This window comes from Miscanthus floridulus, chromosome 17 (assembly GCF_019320115.1).
Source record: "Miscanthus floridulus cultivar M001 chromosome 17, ASM1932011v1, whole genome shotgun sequence".
Taxonomy (NCBI): domain Eukaryota; kingdom Viridiplantae; phylum Streptophyta; class Magnoliopsida; order Poales; family Poaceae; genus Miscanthus; species Miscanthus floridulus.
Genome location: NC_089596.1, coordinates 30,423,031 through 30,438,897, shown reverse-complemented (window position 1 = coordinate 30,438,897; position 15,867 = coordinate 30,423,031). Strand labels below are relative to the sequence as shown.

The following is a 15,867-nucleotide window of genomic DNA, read 5'->3' as shown; positions in this document are numbered from 1 at the left end:
ACTGGGCACCGAGCCTGTTATGGTCCAGGGGTTCAAAGGCTGGGCCCCTAAGGGTCTCAACAGCCGCCCTAGGACAAATAGAGTTAGGGATGACTATGGGCGAGCACGTACATGGCCAAGGCCCAAGCAAGCAATTGCTTGGGATGCCCTAAGTCGTGTCCGAGGCCGGTAGGGAGGTCTTTGAATGGGATCCCACCGTAGGGAGGCACCGAGCCCCTAGGGCCAATCGAACAGCCCTAGGACCCACTAGAGAAGCCCTTTAGTACTTTTGGAGTGTGTCTCTAGACCCCTAGACGACCCCTATCAAATGGGGCACGGACCTCTACTCAGACTTACCCGATAATAGCTCACCGGAGGTGTCACTGCTCGCGCCCACCGAGGGTAGCCTGGCATACTCCACCCCTCCTTCTGAATGAAAAGGATGTGCGAGGGCTGCACAAAAAAGCCAGGGAAACTCCAGATCGCCCTCTCGCTCCGTGCAGAGGCTCAGGGGCTCTTCCTGCAACCAAGCTAAGACCCAGCGACCCAAACTCGCACTCGAGGGCTCGGCAAACAACCCCTCCTTTCGAATGAAAAGGATGCGCGAGGGTCACACAAAAAAGACAAGGAAACTCCTGATCACCCTCTCGCTCCATGTAGAGGCTCGGGGGCTCTTCCTGCAACCAAGCCGAGACCTAGTGACCCAAACTCACACTCGAGGGCTCAGCAAACAACCCCTCCTTTCGAACGAAACGAATGCGCAAGGGTCGCACAAAAAAGACAGGGAAACTCCTGATCGCCCTCTCGCTCCATGCAGAGGCTTGGGGGCTCTTCCTGCAACCAAGCCAAGACCCAGCAACCCAAACTCGCACTCGAGGGCTCGACAAACAACCCCTCCTTCTGAATGAAAAGGATGCGCGAGGGTCGCACAAAAAAGATAGGAAAACACCTTATCGCCCTCTTGCTCCGAGCAGAGGCTCGGGGGCTCTTCCTGCAACCAGGTCGAAGCCCAGCAACCCGAACTCACACTCGGTGGCTCGGCAAACACGATAAAAGGCACCAAGCCCATTACGATCCAGGGGTTCGAAGGCTAGGCCCCCGAGGGTCTTGATAGCTGCCCTAGGACAAATAGAGTCAGGGATGACTATGGGTGAGCCCATACATGGATGAGGCCCAAGCAAGCAATTGCTTAGGATGCCCTAAGTCGTGTCTGAGATGGGTAGAGAGGTCTCTGAATGGGATCCCCCCATAGGGAGGCACCGAGCCCTCGAGGCCAATCGAACAGCCCTAGGACCCACTAGAGAAGCCCTCTGGTACTTTTGGAGTGTGTCTCTGGACCACCAGCCAACCCCTATCGAATGGGGCATGGGCATCCACTTGGACTTACCCGATAACAGCTCATCGGAGGTGTCACCGCTCGCGCCCACCGAGGGTAGCCTGGCATACTCCACCCCTCCTTTCGAACAAAAAGGATGCGCGAGGGCCGCACAAAAAAGATAGGGAAACTTCTTATCGCCCTCTCGCTCCATGCAGAGGCTCAGGGGCTCTTCCTGCAACCAAGCCAAGACCCAGCAACCCAAACTCGCACTCGAGGGCTTGACAAACAACCCCTCCTTCTGAATGAAAAGGATGCGCGAGGGTCGCACAAAAAAGATAGGAAAACACCTTATCGCCCTCTTGCTCCGAGCAGAGGCTCGGGGGCTCTTCCTGCAACCAGGTCGAAGCCCAGCAACCCAAACTCACACTCGGTGGCTCGGCAAACACGATAAAAGGCACCGAGCCCATTACGATCCAGGGGTTCGAAGGCTAGGCCCCCGAGGGTCTTGATAGCTGCCCTAGGACAAATAGAGTCAGGGATGACTATGGGCGAGCCCATACATGGCCGAGGCCCAAGCAAGCAATTGCTTAGGATGCCCTAAGTCGTGTCTGAGACCGGCAGAGATGTCTCTAAATGGGATCCCCCCGTAGGGAGGCACCTAGCCCTCGAGGCCAATCGAACAGCCCTAGGACCCACTAGAGAAGCCCTCTGGTACTTTTGGAGTATGTCTCTGGACCACCAGCCGACCCCTATCGAATGGGGCATGGGCGTTCACTTGGACTTACCGATAACAGCTCATCGGAGGTGTCACCGCTCGCGCCCACCGAGGGTAGCCTGGCATACTCCACCCCTCCTTTCGAACAAAAAGGATGCGCGAGGGCCGCACAAAAAAGACAGGGAAACTCCTGATCGCCCTCTTGCTCCGCATAGAGGCTCGGGGGCTCTTCCTGCAACCAAGCTGAGGCCCAACGACCTAAACTCGCACTCATGGGCTCGGCAAACGCAATAAAACCCCTCGCTCAACATAAGAAAAGCCCCTAGAGAAATAAATCCACTCCTCTAGGGCCTCAGGGGCTACACCCAGCGGGTGCGCTCGCGCGCACCCACCAAGGCCTCGAGTATGAAACACCATCCTGCCAGGAGCTACCGTGAGCCAAGTCTCATCAAAACCTCAGGGAGAGCACTCACACTCTCCTCGAGGCTTAGGGGCTACTGTCGGGTACCATAAAAAAGGGTCCCCTAAGCAAGAACCAAAAAATCGCTTAGACCTTGTAAAAATCAAAACTAAGAGACAACCTCATCCGAGGATCGGCTTGGCCGCTCGGCCCACCTCGAACAATATCTAGGCTCACCCAAAGTGGGCTTAGCCCAGAACAAAACCGCAAGGCCTCGAACGAGGTACTGACTCTCCGCCTCACTCGAGGCCCCAAACTGTAAGGCCTCAGACGAGGTACCGATTCCCCAACTCGCTCGAGGCCCCGCATGTAAGGCCTCGGACGAGGAACCGATTCTCCGCCTCGCACGAGGCCCCACACGTAAGGCCTCGGACGAGGAACCGATTCTCCACCTCGCTCGAGGCCCCGCATGTAAGGCCTCGGATGAGGTACCGATTCTTTGCCTCGCTCGAGGCCTCGCACGTAAGGCCTCGAACAAGAAATCAATTCTCCGCCTCGCTCGAGACCTCGCATGTAAGGCCTCGGACAAGGTACCGATTCTCCGCCTCGCTCGAGGCCCCACATGCAAGGCCTCGGATGAGGTACTGATTCTCCGCCTTGCTCGAGGCTGGCTCGGCAACAACCCCGTCACCTCCACCTTGACCAACTTCTCCGATAGGACGTCACGTCCAACTAACACGTTCAACCGCTCCCGCGATATCAGCCGAACGATGGCTCAACACAGTGGAGTGGCCGACGAGACATGAGTCATATCGACGCCATGCCGTCCGGGACAGGACGGGGCAGGGGTTACCGGCCGCTATGCTCGGCACTGTGCCCACGACGGACACCCATGCGGCACTGTGCTACCTAACCCCACCTGCTCCAAGGACAGCGCAGCGTGGAGAGTCATGTCCGGGTCCCTGTCACCTCAGAATCAATGTACAAAGACCAACTGCTCCCTCCAAGCCTCGGCTATCCGCTTCGAGGTCTCGATCGCCTCGGGACTCATGCCCATCGAGGCCCCCACAGTGGTCCAGCCTCTGCACCGACTAGGCCTCGGCTCTCTACGTTGTCAACATACAGCAACCGACACATCATCTGCAATACGCACCATACTCTGCGCCAAGCTGCAGGAGCTCCCACATCGCACAGGATCAGGCGTGACCGGCGCGTCGCTCCAGTGCATCGAGGACAAGGCTGCTCCACCAACCATGCTTCCATAGTGACAAGCTACAGGGCTCGGCATGCCACCTCCGCTCATGAAACGCCACGTAGCAAATGCATGTAACGCCCCTGTGCCTCCCTTCGACTATAAAAGGGAGTGACCGGGGCCGCTTCTAGGGATGAACTGACGACGGATACTCACTGACTCACAGATACACGCGCAAGCAATGCGCAACGCTCTGTAACACACACTCTTCCTCTCTGCAAGAGATCAACATCTCAAGCAACTCATGCCACTACGCAGAGACCTAGGACTAGCTCCCTCTCTCACCCTGCTTGTAAACCCCTACTACAAGCACCTCGGTGCAAGGAATACAACATCGCTCTCTCAAACTAGACGTAGGGCACTTATTGTCTAAACCAGTATAAACCTTGTGTCTCTTTGCATCACCATCTAGGATTAGAGGCACGCAGTACATTTTCACTAGTCGGTTGAGGGCTCGCCGGTCCAAAACACCGACAATTGTGATCGTGATATTTATGTGATATGTGACATGTGTGCTCTCTACTTTGAATTATTTATTTGTCATATCACTTGTGTTATGCTCATTTGCTTTGCTTCCGCGTTTAACTCCGATGCAAATAAGCTTTATTACTTATACTCATGCTTATTTCATACCTTTGGAGTACATTATGTTGGCTTGGGTCATATAAGCTTGCCTAACTCTTCTGTTCTTATTGACAAAAGCTTATATGATCCAAGCATGTTAAAAACCTCAACTCTTTTACATACTCGAGGTGGTATTGTCATCAATCACCAAAAAGGAGGAGATTGAAAGCATCTAGGCCCCTAGTTAGGTTTCGGTGATTAATGACAATACGTGATTACTGTGACTAACATGTGTTTTGCAGAGACAATTAAGTTAGGTCATGGTAATGGAGATCGATTGGGCTATCATGGTGGTCATGCCCCTACGATGAAAATCATTTCGGTTTTTAAAGGATGGACGATAAGGTTAAGGATGGACTAGTTCTAAGTGTCGTTTGGTGTTGAGGAGACACTTATAGTAGTTTAGGACTTTGTTTTTCCTTTGGCCACACTATTAAGGGGGTATGGACGGGTAGCTTGACCTAGGTGAGTCTAGTGGGTTAGGTGTGGGGCACACTTGCTAAATCTAGCACTAGGTAGCTCCTAAAAAGCCCTTAGAACCATTGGAGCAAACTTCATTCACGTATGATCGAGAGTTGGAAGTGAATGAAGGGTCAAATGCTGACCAAACACTGGTTCTAGAGTGACTGAACACTGGCGCAGAGTCCGAACAGTTCATTTGATCAAGGTGAAACCGTCTAGACGCGACCGGACGCTGAGAGGTGAGTGACCGGACGCTGGGTGCCAGTGTCCGGTCGACTCCAGTAAGGTTTCAGAGAGGGAAAATTGTGACCAGACACGTCCAGTCAGTGCTGACCGGACGCTGTCCAGCGTCCAGTCACAACTTAAACACTAGAGTTCAGGGAGAACTGACCGGAGCATCCGGTCAATATGACCGGAGCGTCCGGTCACCCCCAGAGGCACATAACAGTTTGTTTTTCAACCAAGGTTATAAATACTTCCTCCATTCGTGTGAGGGGTTACTTTTGCTCATTCCAACATCTGAGAAACATCTTTGAGAGTGCCAAGAAGAGCAAGGTCCTTGTGAGGTGATTGGTATTTGAGAATCACAAAGAGGGTCCTCGTTAGTGAAAGCAAGAGTAGCAAAGTGTGCATCCATCCTTCTCATTAGGCTTGTCGTGGTCAAGTGAGAGTTCGTGCTTGTTACTCTTGATAATCGCCATTGCCTAGATGGCTTGGTGGTGATTGGGAGCTTGGTGATCATCCGACGGAGCTTGTGGATGACCCAACTCAAGTTGTGAGCGGTTGTGGGTGATTCACCGCGACGGAGTGTCGAAGAATCAACCCGTAGAGAGCACTTGATCCTTGCGCGGATTAAGGGGGAGCTACACCCTTGCGCGGGTGCTCCAACGAGGACTAGTGGGGAGTGGCGACTCTCCGATACCTCGGCAAAATATCGCCGTGTTTCTCCTCTCTTTACTTTGAGTATTTACTTTGAGCAATTCAATTCTTGTCATTTACATTCATAGAATTACCATGCTAGAGTAGGATTGGAACATATGTTGCTAAACTTTTGTGCGGTAGATCAATATAAACATATTCTAGGCACAAGAGGTTAATTGGGCTAACCATATGACTTAATTATTGAAAAAGATTTAGAATTAGCTCAATTCACCCCCTCTTGGACATTTTGATCCTTTCACATATAATAATAATAATAATTTATTCCTAATTAAAACCAACAACTTAGTAATAAAAATATTTGTTTATTATAAATAAGAATCAATGTTTAAAAGACCTGTAATATTGTATTTATTGTTTACCTTCTTTTAATAAAAAACATACTCGTGCATTGCAACGGAATATGTTGTGTGGTGACCTAGACGCTTTTGTGTTGCAACAGAACATGTTGTGCTGTTAGGTGAACGATTTATGGACTTCGTCTTGAAATTGAACTTCCTACCGTTGCTTGATGCATCTTGGAATCAGAGTCTATAATATCGCTGCAAAGAAAAATAAAAATAGAAAACATGAAAATCCAATAGGAAAATGAAACTTGCCATTGTAAAAAGAAATTTAAAAACAAAAATCAAATCTAAAATCACGGAAGCCATTGAAAAAAAAACTAAATCCAAATTAGAATTGGAAACCAGGAAAAGAAAACTTTGTACGTGAAAAAAACAACTCGAAAGTCCAGAAAATAAGGAAACCACCGTAGATCGAAAAACAGACAAGGAATCGGAAAATGCTCCAAAACCGACTGTACCTCCTACGGAGACAAGCAAAATAAAATGGGAAACGTTCGAACACAGAATAAAACAGAAAATGCTCAAAAAAAACACTCGATGCTAAATAAAAGGAAATCACAAAACAATCAGGAAACGTAGCACTGGCAAAAATAAAAAGTCTCAACATGTCGGGAGGATAATAAATAGATAGAAATATTATTAGAATTCTATTTCTGCTACGTGACTTGGCCACGGAAAAATAAAAACAGAAAATAAAACTATAAACCTTTTGTATTTAGATTAGAATTGTATTCGGAGACTCATTGGATCTATTTAGATTAGGATTCTAACTATCCAAGCCTCAAGAACATATATTCAAGCCGTGCATATTCTAACTCGTATGAGCACGAATTATATATAAGTCTGGACGAAAGAAACTCTTCATTGTTCGGTAGTGAGAGAGACGGACAAAAAAATTGAATGAACAAAAAAATGGGCTGAAATTTTGCCTCTTTATTATTACTAGCAAATATGCCCGTGTGTTGCAACGTGAGAAAAAAAACACTAACATATTCAAGTCCAATAAACAATTAAACATTACTTTTCAAGGAATAAACAATTAAACATAGTCCGAGACTCTTTTTATTTACTCTTTATTGTTGGTCAATGATCTCTATTTGCATATACAATCTATGTTCACAGTATTCGTGTGTAGACAGTCAGGTAAAATGTGTGAACGAAACAATATACATTCATAGTTATACTTTGTAACTTGTGAATTTAGAGGCAGGAGGACATTTAACATAATTAGTGTTTGTTTTCATCTTATTCTCTTCTATCATATAACTAAATCCTTTTGGAAATAATCATCAATGTCTTGTTAAATTAAATATGTTAAATACTTGCAAAAGTAAGGCTAGTTGATGCGAACTCAACATGAAATAAGTAGTGCACAAACATTATATAATATAAATAACTACTTTTGTTGGATCATTTAACAACCCAAAAAAGGGTCACGGTTTATTTGTGCTTTCACGTCAAGGTAAAAGCAAGTGCTTTAGGAACGCACTGAAAACAGTTGAAACAGGTTTAGGCCGGTCTAGCGCTGGGCTTGTACCGATCCTTTCAATTGGATTTAACTCCGGTGATACGTCCACAGATTACAGCATGCACCGCCGCCGCCTTTTTCCTACTCCAACCAGGAAACCACCATACGAAAGCTCCTGGAGACTCTTCCTCTTCTACCATCCCGGCGCCTCTTTCGTCGGCTCCCTTCCGGACGCCTTGCCTCCACCACCGGGCCTCGCGACCCAGCGACTGCGACTGGCCTATCGCGCCCCGGTAACTCCGCCACCCACACGTCTGCTCCGCCTCCGCGCGCAGCTTCCCCGCACGGGCGTGCCGCCTCCAACCGACAGAGTGGTACGGCGGAGGCCGTTTGGTTCGGCAGCACGCTGAGCTGTTGATGGAGCGGGTTGAGGACCTCTACCAAACGGTCACCTTGGCCCTTGGTCTCGATCTTGTCCGTAATAGCCTCAATTTAGTCCTTTTAAATCTCTCCATGAGGTAGGAGACAAGCACTTCAAAACAACGTAGCAACGCTTTATAAAACAACAAAAGCTTATGCTGCGGTCATGAGACGCAGAGGGATAGAGCGAGTCGGCCGGATTGTTGGGCTAAGATAGAATGGGCTGGACGAAACAAAAAAAACATCAGAAATTTTGCCTTTTTATTATTAGGGATAGAGATATAGATTAGCAACAATAAGTCTTCTTCTTGTCTTCTGCTTCAGACTCCGCTCTTATCCGATAATTTGACGTCTGACGTCACACGCTCCTGATGATGCACAGCCAGGGTTTTTTTCTTCTTCTTTTTTTTGATTTGATGACAAGATAATGCTTGGCCAGTTGCTTGTTCTCCTCGAACTCGAAGGCTGCCTGGTGCAAGTCGATAGTTTGGCCCGGCCTGTAGGGCGTGCGGTGTTTATCGGGCCAGCCCAGCGTGTCATGTATGGGCCGACCCCAGGCCCATGGGCGCCTTCGGCACGGCCATGCCTGACTCGGTAGGATTGGACCATGCCTTTTCGAGCCCATGTTGGGCCAGTCCTGACATCTATAGCAGGTGCTTCCACTAAAAAAAAAATCTATAGCAGGTGCTAACAGCATGGAATTTTGCAAAGGTCCAACCAACCACGCGAGCACGCATGGGCATTTTTGAGTTGCTAAAAAAAACGTATGGGCATTTTTGTTTCACCATTTGGATTTAAAAAAAGTCCAGTTTGCCTTCCTCAACTATCACAAAAGTCAACTTTTTCTCTCTTCAACTCTAAAACTAGAAATAGTTCCTTCCTCGTCTCTCAAAACCGATCACTTGACCTCCATGGTGGTCTCCCTTGGTGGTTTTTCTTTTATCTTTTATTTTTATTTTGGCAGATTATTTGAAAAATGATAGTAAATCATTGAAAATCATAAAATGAAAATCCAATTGTGTTGGACTCTACATGAGCAGATCTACACCGTGAATATATGATATGGTATGCTTTAGAACGAAGCTTTTGCTAGTTTATTGTGAGAGAAAAATACTGTTGGCTGGTTGGTTTGGACGGGCAGAAAAGTCCAGGGTAACTGTCCTATCCAGCGCCAAGAAAACCTTATCAAACTTTCAGAAAAGTTCAGACACTGCAGGTCCTAGCACTAGGGCTACATGATGATCCTACCGACACCCCTCATCACCTCTACTAGATTCTTGCTTCCCAAGATTAAAAAAAAAAATCTTGCTTCCCTAATTGGTCACAGCATGGTAATGGTGACCAAAATCGACGAAACTGCTTCAATTTTACACAGGTGGCCCTCCGAAAAGGCCGCAAAATGTCCAGACTCCAGGGTGGTACACCAGGCAGGTCAGCACTCAGCTGCAGCTCTCTTCCTGCTCGCTGCCCTCAGCTGCAAAAGCAAGAACAAAGGGGGCAAGGATCAGGCAAAACATTTTGAGGCTAAGATATCAATAGAACAAACAGATTTCAGAGCGACGTCACTGACCGACGACGGGTTGAGATCGGAGCTCCTCAGCACGCGCAGGCGCCTGGCGGAGGCGATGAACATCCTGGTCGAACGCAAGAACCAATCAAGAAAAACTTGGTCGGTCAGTAAACAGAGCAGGCGCGCGCGTTGACGATCGCAAGACAAGAAAGAGAACTGATCTGGTGAACTCACGGCCACGGCACGTCCCCGACCAGCATCTGGTCGCCCTCGTCGTCCTCGTACACCAGCATGTACTCGCCGCCGCCGTTCAGGATCCCCGCGACCGCCTGCCGCTCCCCGCCTGATCCCGACGTTTGAGCTGGCGGCAAGCAGAGATCGATCGTCAGTTCATATAACACTCGCATGGTGGTGTGGTGATCCGCACGCACGCACGCACGAACCGGCGAGGAGGCCGCGGAAGAGGTGGTCGACGGCGGCGGAGAGCGTGTCGTAGCCGGCGTGCGCGCCCAGGTCGAGCTTCCGGCCGATGGGGACGCCGTCCATGTTGATCTTGACGAACAGGCCCTTGTTCCCGGGCTCCACGGCCTTGCCGCCGGCGCTTGCGGGCTCCTTGCCTCTCTGGCTTGATGGCTCGCGGGACGGCTGGGAGGACGACGACGAGGCGAGGTTCCGCCGGAATGCGCGCACCGGCGGCCATCCCACGACCGGAGCAGCCGCCGCCGGCCTGAAGAATTGAAATTCAGGCAGTTCAGACTTCAGATGATGAAGCACCAGTAGAACAGTAAATACGTACTCATCAACTAAACAGAGGAGCAGGATTCCCCCGTCTTTTGTTCCGGATTTCGTTTCAGGAAAAGAAAAGAGGAGCAACCAAAAGCAGGAGAAGCAGTAACAGGGCAACAGGCGGCGAGAAAGAATGAAAGATTCATCGGTTACCTGGCCTTGAAGCCATTGCTTCCCTTCGCTCGCGCAGCAGCAGCAAGGCCGCCGCTTGCTTTCTCCTCGAAACCTGAAACCACCAGGCCAACACAGAACACAACGATCGAATCATTGAAGCCATGGAACCCGTTCCTGATCAGGCAAAGAAGCACATGAATGAACGCGGCGGCACCTGCAGCTTGGGTTGGCGATCCGGAGAAGTAGCCCGGGAGGCCCAGGCTGAGCTCAAGGCCGCTGCCCTCATCGTCATCGCCGAAGCGGCCATTCCAAGCCATCTCCGATTCCGATCCTCACTGCTCACTGCTCTCTGCCTCTCTCCCACACACGGCCTCACCCTCTTCCTGTCTCCTACGTAGACGCAGACGCAGCTGTGCTCCTATCTATACCCTGTGCACGCGGAGGCAGCTGTGCTCGAACAGTCGGATATTTAACTTTTCGCCGAGTTGGCACGAGCTCAATTGCCACTTTTCTAAGCGGCCCTAATTTTTTTTTCCCAAACTGGTCAAAACTTTCAGTTTGTAGACATTTTAGCTGTGTGCACGTAAAAAGACCTCGCTGCCCCTTACCTTATCCCTTATCCGTGTGGGCTCGCTCCCCATATCCTCAACTGCCCCATTCTTCTTCTCCAACGGCTCCTTTCTCTTCTTCTCCAGGAGTGGATCTGAACGCCACACTCTCCAGTGCACTCCCACTCCTTCTTCTTGCTAACCTCGCCATCCGCCGCGCCATGTCTTCCCCTCGCTGGCGGGGAGAGTCGCCGAGGCAAGGGAGCAGGGCTTATCGGCCGATGGCTAGACCGACCGTTTGCCCTAGGCGCCGCATCTTGGTTGGAGATGAGACCGGGCTCCCACTGATCCAGTGCCCTGAGTGTGGTCAGGCTCGGGTCATCGAGCTACGAGCATGGACAGAGGAGAACTATGGTAGGGTTTTCTTCAAGTGCCCGACGAACGTGCCAGGGGTGAGATCTGTTTGCGTCTGATATCGTTTCTTATCCATTTTCCCTTTTTTTTTGCTAATTGGGATCTACATTGGTGAGTTTGAAGCTCATTTTCATTGATATGTTTTTAGGATCCAACTACATGTCCCTTCTTCGAATGGCAAAATAAGTACCTGAAGAAGCTGGTTGAGCTAGGCAAGGTGACACTGCACGATGTGGCTACTGATGATGAAGGAGAAGGAGAGGTTGAAGCAGAGTCTATTCCATCCAGTGCTAGGCAAATACAATCATAGATGGAGAATTTGATCTCAATTGTGAAGCTGTTGGTGTTGGTTCTTGGTGGACTGCTAGTTGTAGGGATTATGTACCTTATCAAGTAGTGTTTGGGTGATATGTAATTTGGCAAATGCCGATGAACCTGATGTACCTATGAACCTCATCCTCATGTATGGATCATGTTATGTCTAATGCATTTAATTCAGCTGCATGTTGTGGTTTACAAACTGAATATGATAGTGCTTGAAAAATTGTCCACAAACATGCAATTTGCAAAATGAGTAAGGCAACACATCCATTACATGTTCCAGCAACATAGGCACTAAAGTTTGTAGTCTTCTAGCTAACAAAGTTCAACAATTGCTAATGAGAGATGCAGGGCAACAAAACCATTATCCCCAGCCATTACATGTTTTTTGCCAGTACTGACAGCACAAAATAGATTACACAGCCATTGTTTGCAGGTTTTCAAGGCTACATAGCCATTACAAAATAGCTCAAATTAAGACTTCTTACTTATCAAACATATTAGGTCTTGGTTGGATTGGCCTTGTTCACCTTCGAAGCCAATTGTTTCTTCCTAGGCGTCATCTTCTTAGCAGGTGCATGGTGATCTTCACATACAACCATCTCTAGTGGTACAGGCTCATCTAAGGGCAACCTCCTGTATCGTGGGATGCATTGTTGGGTAATTGAACCTATAATATGGACCAAAACATGGAAAATGGATGAAACATACCTCTTAGCAGGTAGAATTGAAGTTAGTTGTGCTTGAGATTCAGCTTCAGCTGCTGCTGCTGCTTCCCTAGCAGTTGTTGCCCTTGTTCTTGGAGTATTTAGAGCTAGCTTGGAGGGAGAAGGTTGCTTGGATGAAGAACTTTCCTTAGGTGCATCAGTCTTCGACTTCCTCCTCCCCACTGTTGATTCAATCTTTTTGGTCCTTTTCCTATATTTTTAGTTAGTTAGTCAGATTATTAGTACAACAATGATGTAAATTTGGTTAGAGTGATACCTTTTCTTAGTGCCAGTTAGAGGACAGTTGGAGCTTCCTTTCCTGTGCCCAAGTTCACCACAGTCATCACACTTTGATTGTCTTGTTGCTTTCTCTGTCCTCTCCAAGCAAGATAAAATCCTTTTCTTCCTCAGCCTTCCAGCAGTTTTCTTTTTCGGCTTGGCAACTGGTGGCTGCAACTTGAAACCTTTGTCCACTTGAGGCCACTGATTCCTGTCAGTGATGTTTGGTATTACTCCTGCATATGCAGCTTTAAATTTGTCAATTGAGAAGGCCATATCTATGTATTGTTCCATGTTTGGGTTCCTCCCTGTGGTGATGACTGCCAATGCATGCTGGCAAGGCTTCCCACTGACCTCCCATTCTCTGCAAGTGCATATTTTCTGATCTAAGTAGACAACATGTCTTCTCACTTCTTCATCTTTGTACACTACTGACACCTCTGCTTGGTTTCTATCCCGTTTTGTGATCTTCAAGTGCCCCAATCCTTTTGATGCAGCATTCATCTAATGAACTACAACAAGCAGTATAGTTCCCTTCAGAGCTCTAGATATAGTCCTCCTCTTTACAAATAACTTCAATGTCTGCTCCCTAATAGCATTAGCTAAGGCATATAGAGGAAGATCTTTGTGCTCCTTGATCCATGAATTCTAGGATTCAGCCAAGTTGTTGTTGATGTAGTCACTTTTGATGTCAGGTGAGAACTTAGATCTAGCCCACAACAAGTTGTGATACTCATTTAGCCATAGCAACACTACAGCAGAAGCAGCGATGACCTTGCTCATGAAATACTCATGTTTGTCAGGGAGATAGGCCCTATCAGCAGGCCACATGTACTTGAAATAAATTGCACCTCTAAATTTCTTTTCATGTTGTCCATTAGATGCTTGAAGCACTCCCTATGTTTAGCTTGAGAGAAAATAGTCTTCACAGCAGCCTCTAATCCTTTACAAGCGTCTGTACAGACTGCTAATTTGTCCATCAGGCCTAACGATTCTCTCAATTTTTCCATGAACCATGTACAATTTTCCTTGGTTTCTCAATTAAATAGACCAAATTCTATAGGGAACATCCAGTTATGTCCATCAATAGCATTGGCAGCAGACATGTGCCCATTCCACTGCCCATTGAGGGTAGTGGAGTCTATGCTAATGTAAGGCCTACAACCTTGTAAAAACCCATCAATGCTAGCCTTGAATGCACAGAAAAATTTGCTAAAATGAATTTTCCCATTTACTTCCACTGTACCTATCTCAATAACAATTCCAGGGGATCTAAGCTCTACCTCAGCTTTGAACCTATACAACCAATCATAAGAATCATCCCACTTACCAAATAAAATGTCAGAAGCTCTTTGCCTTTCATACCACACAGTCTCGTAGGGTATCTAGATTTTGTACTTCTCTTCTAGCTCATCTTTCACTTTCTTTGCACCCATCCCTGGTTTTCTCTTCAAGAGTGGAATAGCCCTTTCTTCAACCCATGCTTGAGATGCCATCCTACCTTCAACTCTGCTTATTGATGGACAATTATGCTCCCTGTTATTTATCTATACCTGCACATGCAAACATATTGACTATCAGTCCACCAATATTAGTAAAGGGATGGTGATGCTCAAGTGTAAGTAACAAATTATAAGATACAAACAAAAAATATGTACCCTGACACTGCCATCAAACTTGTTTTTAGCTCTAATCCTCTAAGGACATCCCTTGGCATTGCAGCAACCCCTGAACCTTTTCTTGTCTGATTTCTCAGTGTGCAACTCAAACTCCCTAACAATTGCATGTTGTATAACTGCAAGTCTGAACTCAAGCATTGAGGGATAAATGGCTCCAACATCCATATCTGGATTGTCCCTATCCCAGTCAATAAGTGGCTCTAAACTAGCTTTGTCATCAACAGGGATAGTTGTTTCCTCCATTTCTTGCTGGATCTCTGGTGGGATAGATGGGATAGGAACTTCTTCAGCTGCAGCAGCTGTTGCTTCCTCTTCTGCAGCTTTGAACCCATATGCCTCAAATACTGCATCTTCATCGGCCAACATAGTAGCCTCACCATCTTGATCATCATTGGGTATTATGGTTAGAGTGCTCCAATCAACAGCAGGTTCTGGTGCACTGAAAGTTTCAGCTTCGGGAGACATAGCTGTATCATCAGCTGCTTCTGATTGTGCTACAGATTAGGCAATAACCCTAGATGTTGCACGACCACTAGCATTATGCCCAGCTGGTGCTGACTGACCCTTTTCCCTGACCTCACAGGCAAGATACAACAGCTTAACATCCATCCTAGCCCCCACCATTTCAACAAACTGCTTGTTAGTTGTTACCTTCCACTCAGTCCCACTTTCTATATCAACTCCCCACACAATTAGCTGATGACTAGGCCCCTAGATAATGTTGTTAGCCATTTCCTCAACAAAGTTACTTAGATTGAACACAGACCTACTGTCAAACCAGACATCATGCCTTGAATCTTCCATTTCTAGTGGCCCATACTCCAAATTGGCAGTTAACTTAGCACATTCAACAACAATTCTAAACGCATTGCCAGGATCAATCCTGGCACATGTCGACAATGAAAACAGTTTGGAATTAAAATTGATCCAACTCCACAGCCATCACATTGAATACAATCCATACAATATCCTACTTATCAAGGAGGGCAATCTGACAACTTCATTCTGCAAGACGAACAAATCAACTACCTACGAAGCGCACTAACACACAAACCATGAACTTTAATGACCCCAAACAAAATCAAAACCCTAACCACATGGGGAACCCTAGGTGGCAACCGGAACCACAGAGGAGACGAGAGGGGAAAGAGAGGAGAGGAATGTACACCTACATCCACGAGCACCACCGACTTTGCTTTCGCCAAACACCATAGGTCCTCGCGCCGCTCCTCAACGCGAGGGAGAAGAAGAATGGGGGCAGCTGAGGATACGGGGAGTGAGCCCACACGCTTAAAGGATAAGGCAAGGGGCAGCGAGGTATTTTTGCGTGCACCTGCCACGCTGGTAAGCTGACTCGCCGTGCCACGTAGCCGAAATAAAACTTGAAATTTTGGTCAGTTGGGGAAACAAAATAGTACCGCGTAGAAAGGTGACAACTGGGCTCATGCCAACCATGAGAGTGGCAAAAAGTTAAGTGTCCCCGAACAGTCAAGTCACCCCAGCAGCAGCAGCAGCAGCACAGCTACCACTCTGATGAAACGAGGCTCTCAGCCATCCACACACAGACACAAGGGTGGCCGCTGGC

General features: G+C 47.9%; 1 protein-coding gene and 1 pseudogene across 1 annotated transcript; both read right to left on the bottom strand.

The window, feature by feature from the left end:
* Positions 1–9,035: 9,035 nt before the first annotated feature.
* Positions 9,036–10,789, bottom strand: LOC136518343 (auxin-responsive protein IAA16-like). Its single transcript, XM_066511994.1, has 6 exons — positions 10,549–10,789; positions 10,374–10,446; positions 9,878–10,161; positions 9,669–9,795; positions 9,495–9,558; positions 9,036–9,398 (listed from the first exon to the last, which is right to left on the bottom strand). The coding sequence occupies exons 1-6, from the start codon at positions 10,649–10,651 to the stop codon at positions 9,357–9,359; spliced, it is 693 nt and encodes a 230-aa protein (XP_066368091.1). The 5' UTR covers positions 10,652–10,789; the 3' UTR covers positions 9,036–9,356.
* A 1,143-nt stretch (positions 10,790–11,932) lies between these two features.
* Positions 11,933–14,747, bottom strand: LOC136515486 (uncharacterized; annotated as a pseudogene).
* Positions 14,748–15,867: the final 1,120 nt, after the last annotated feature.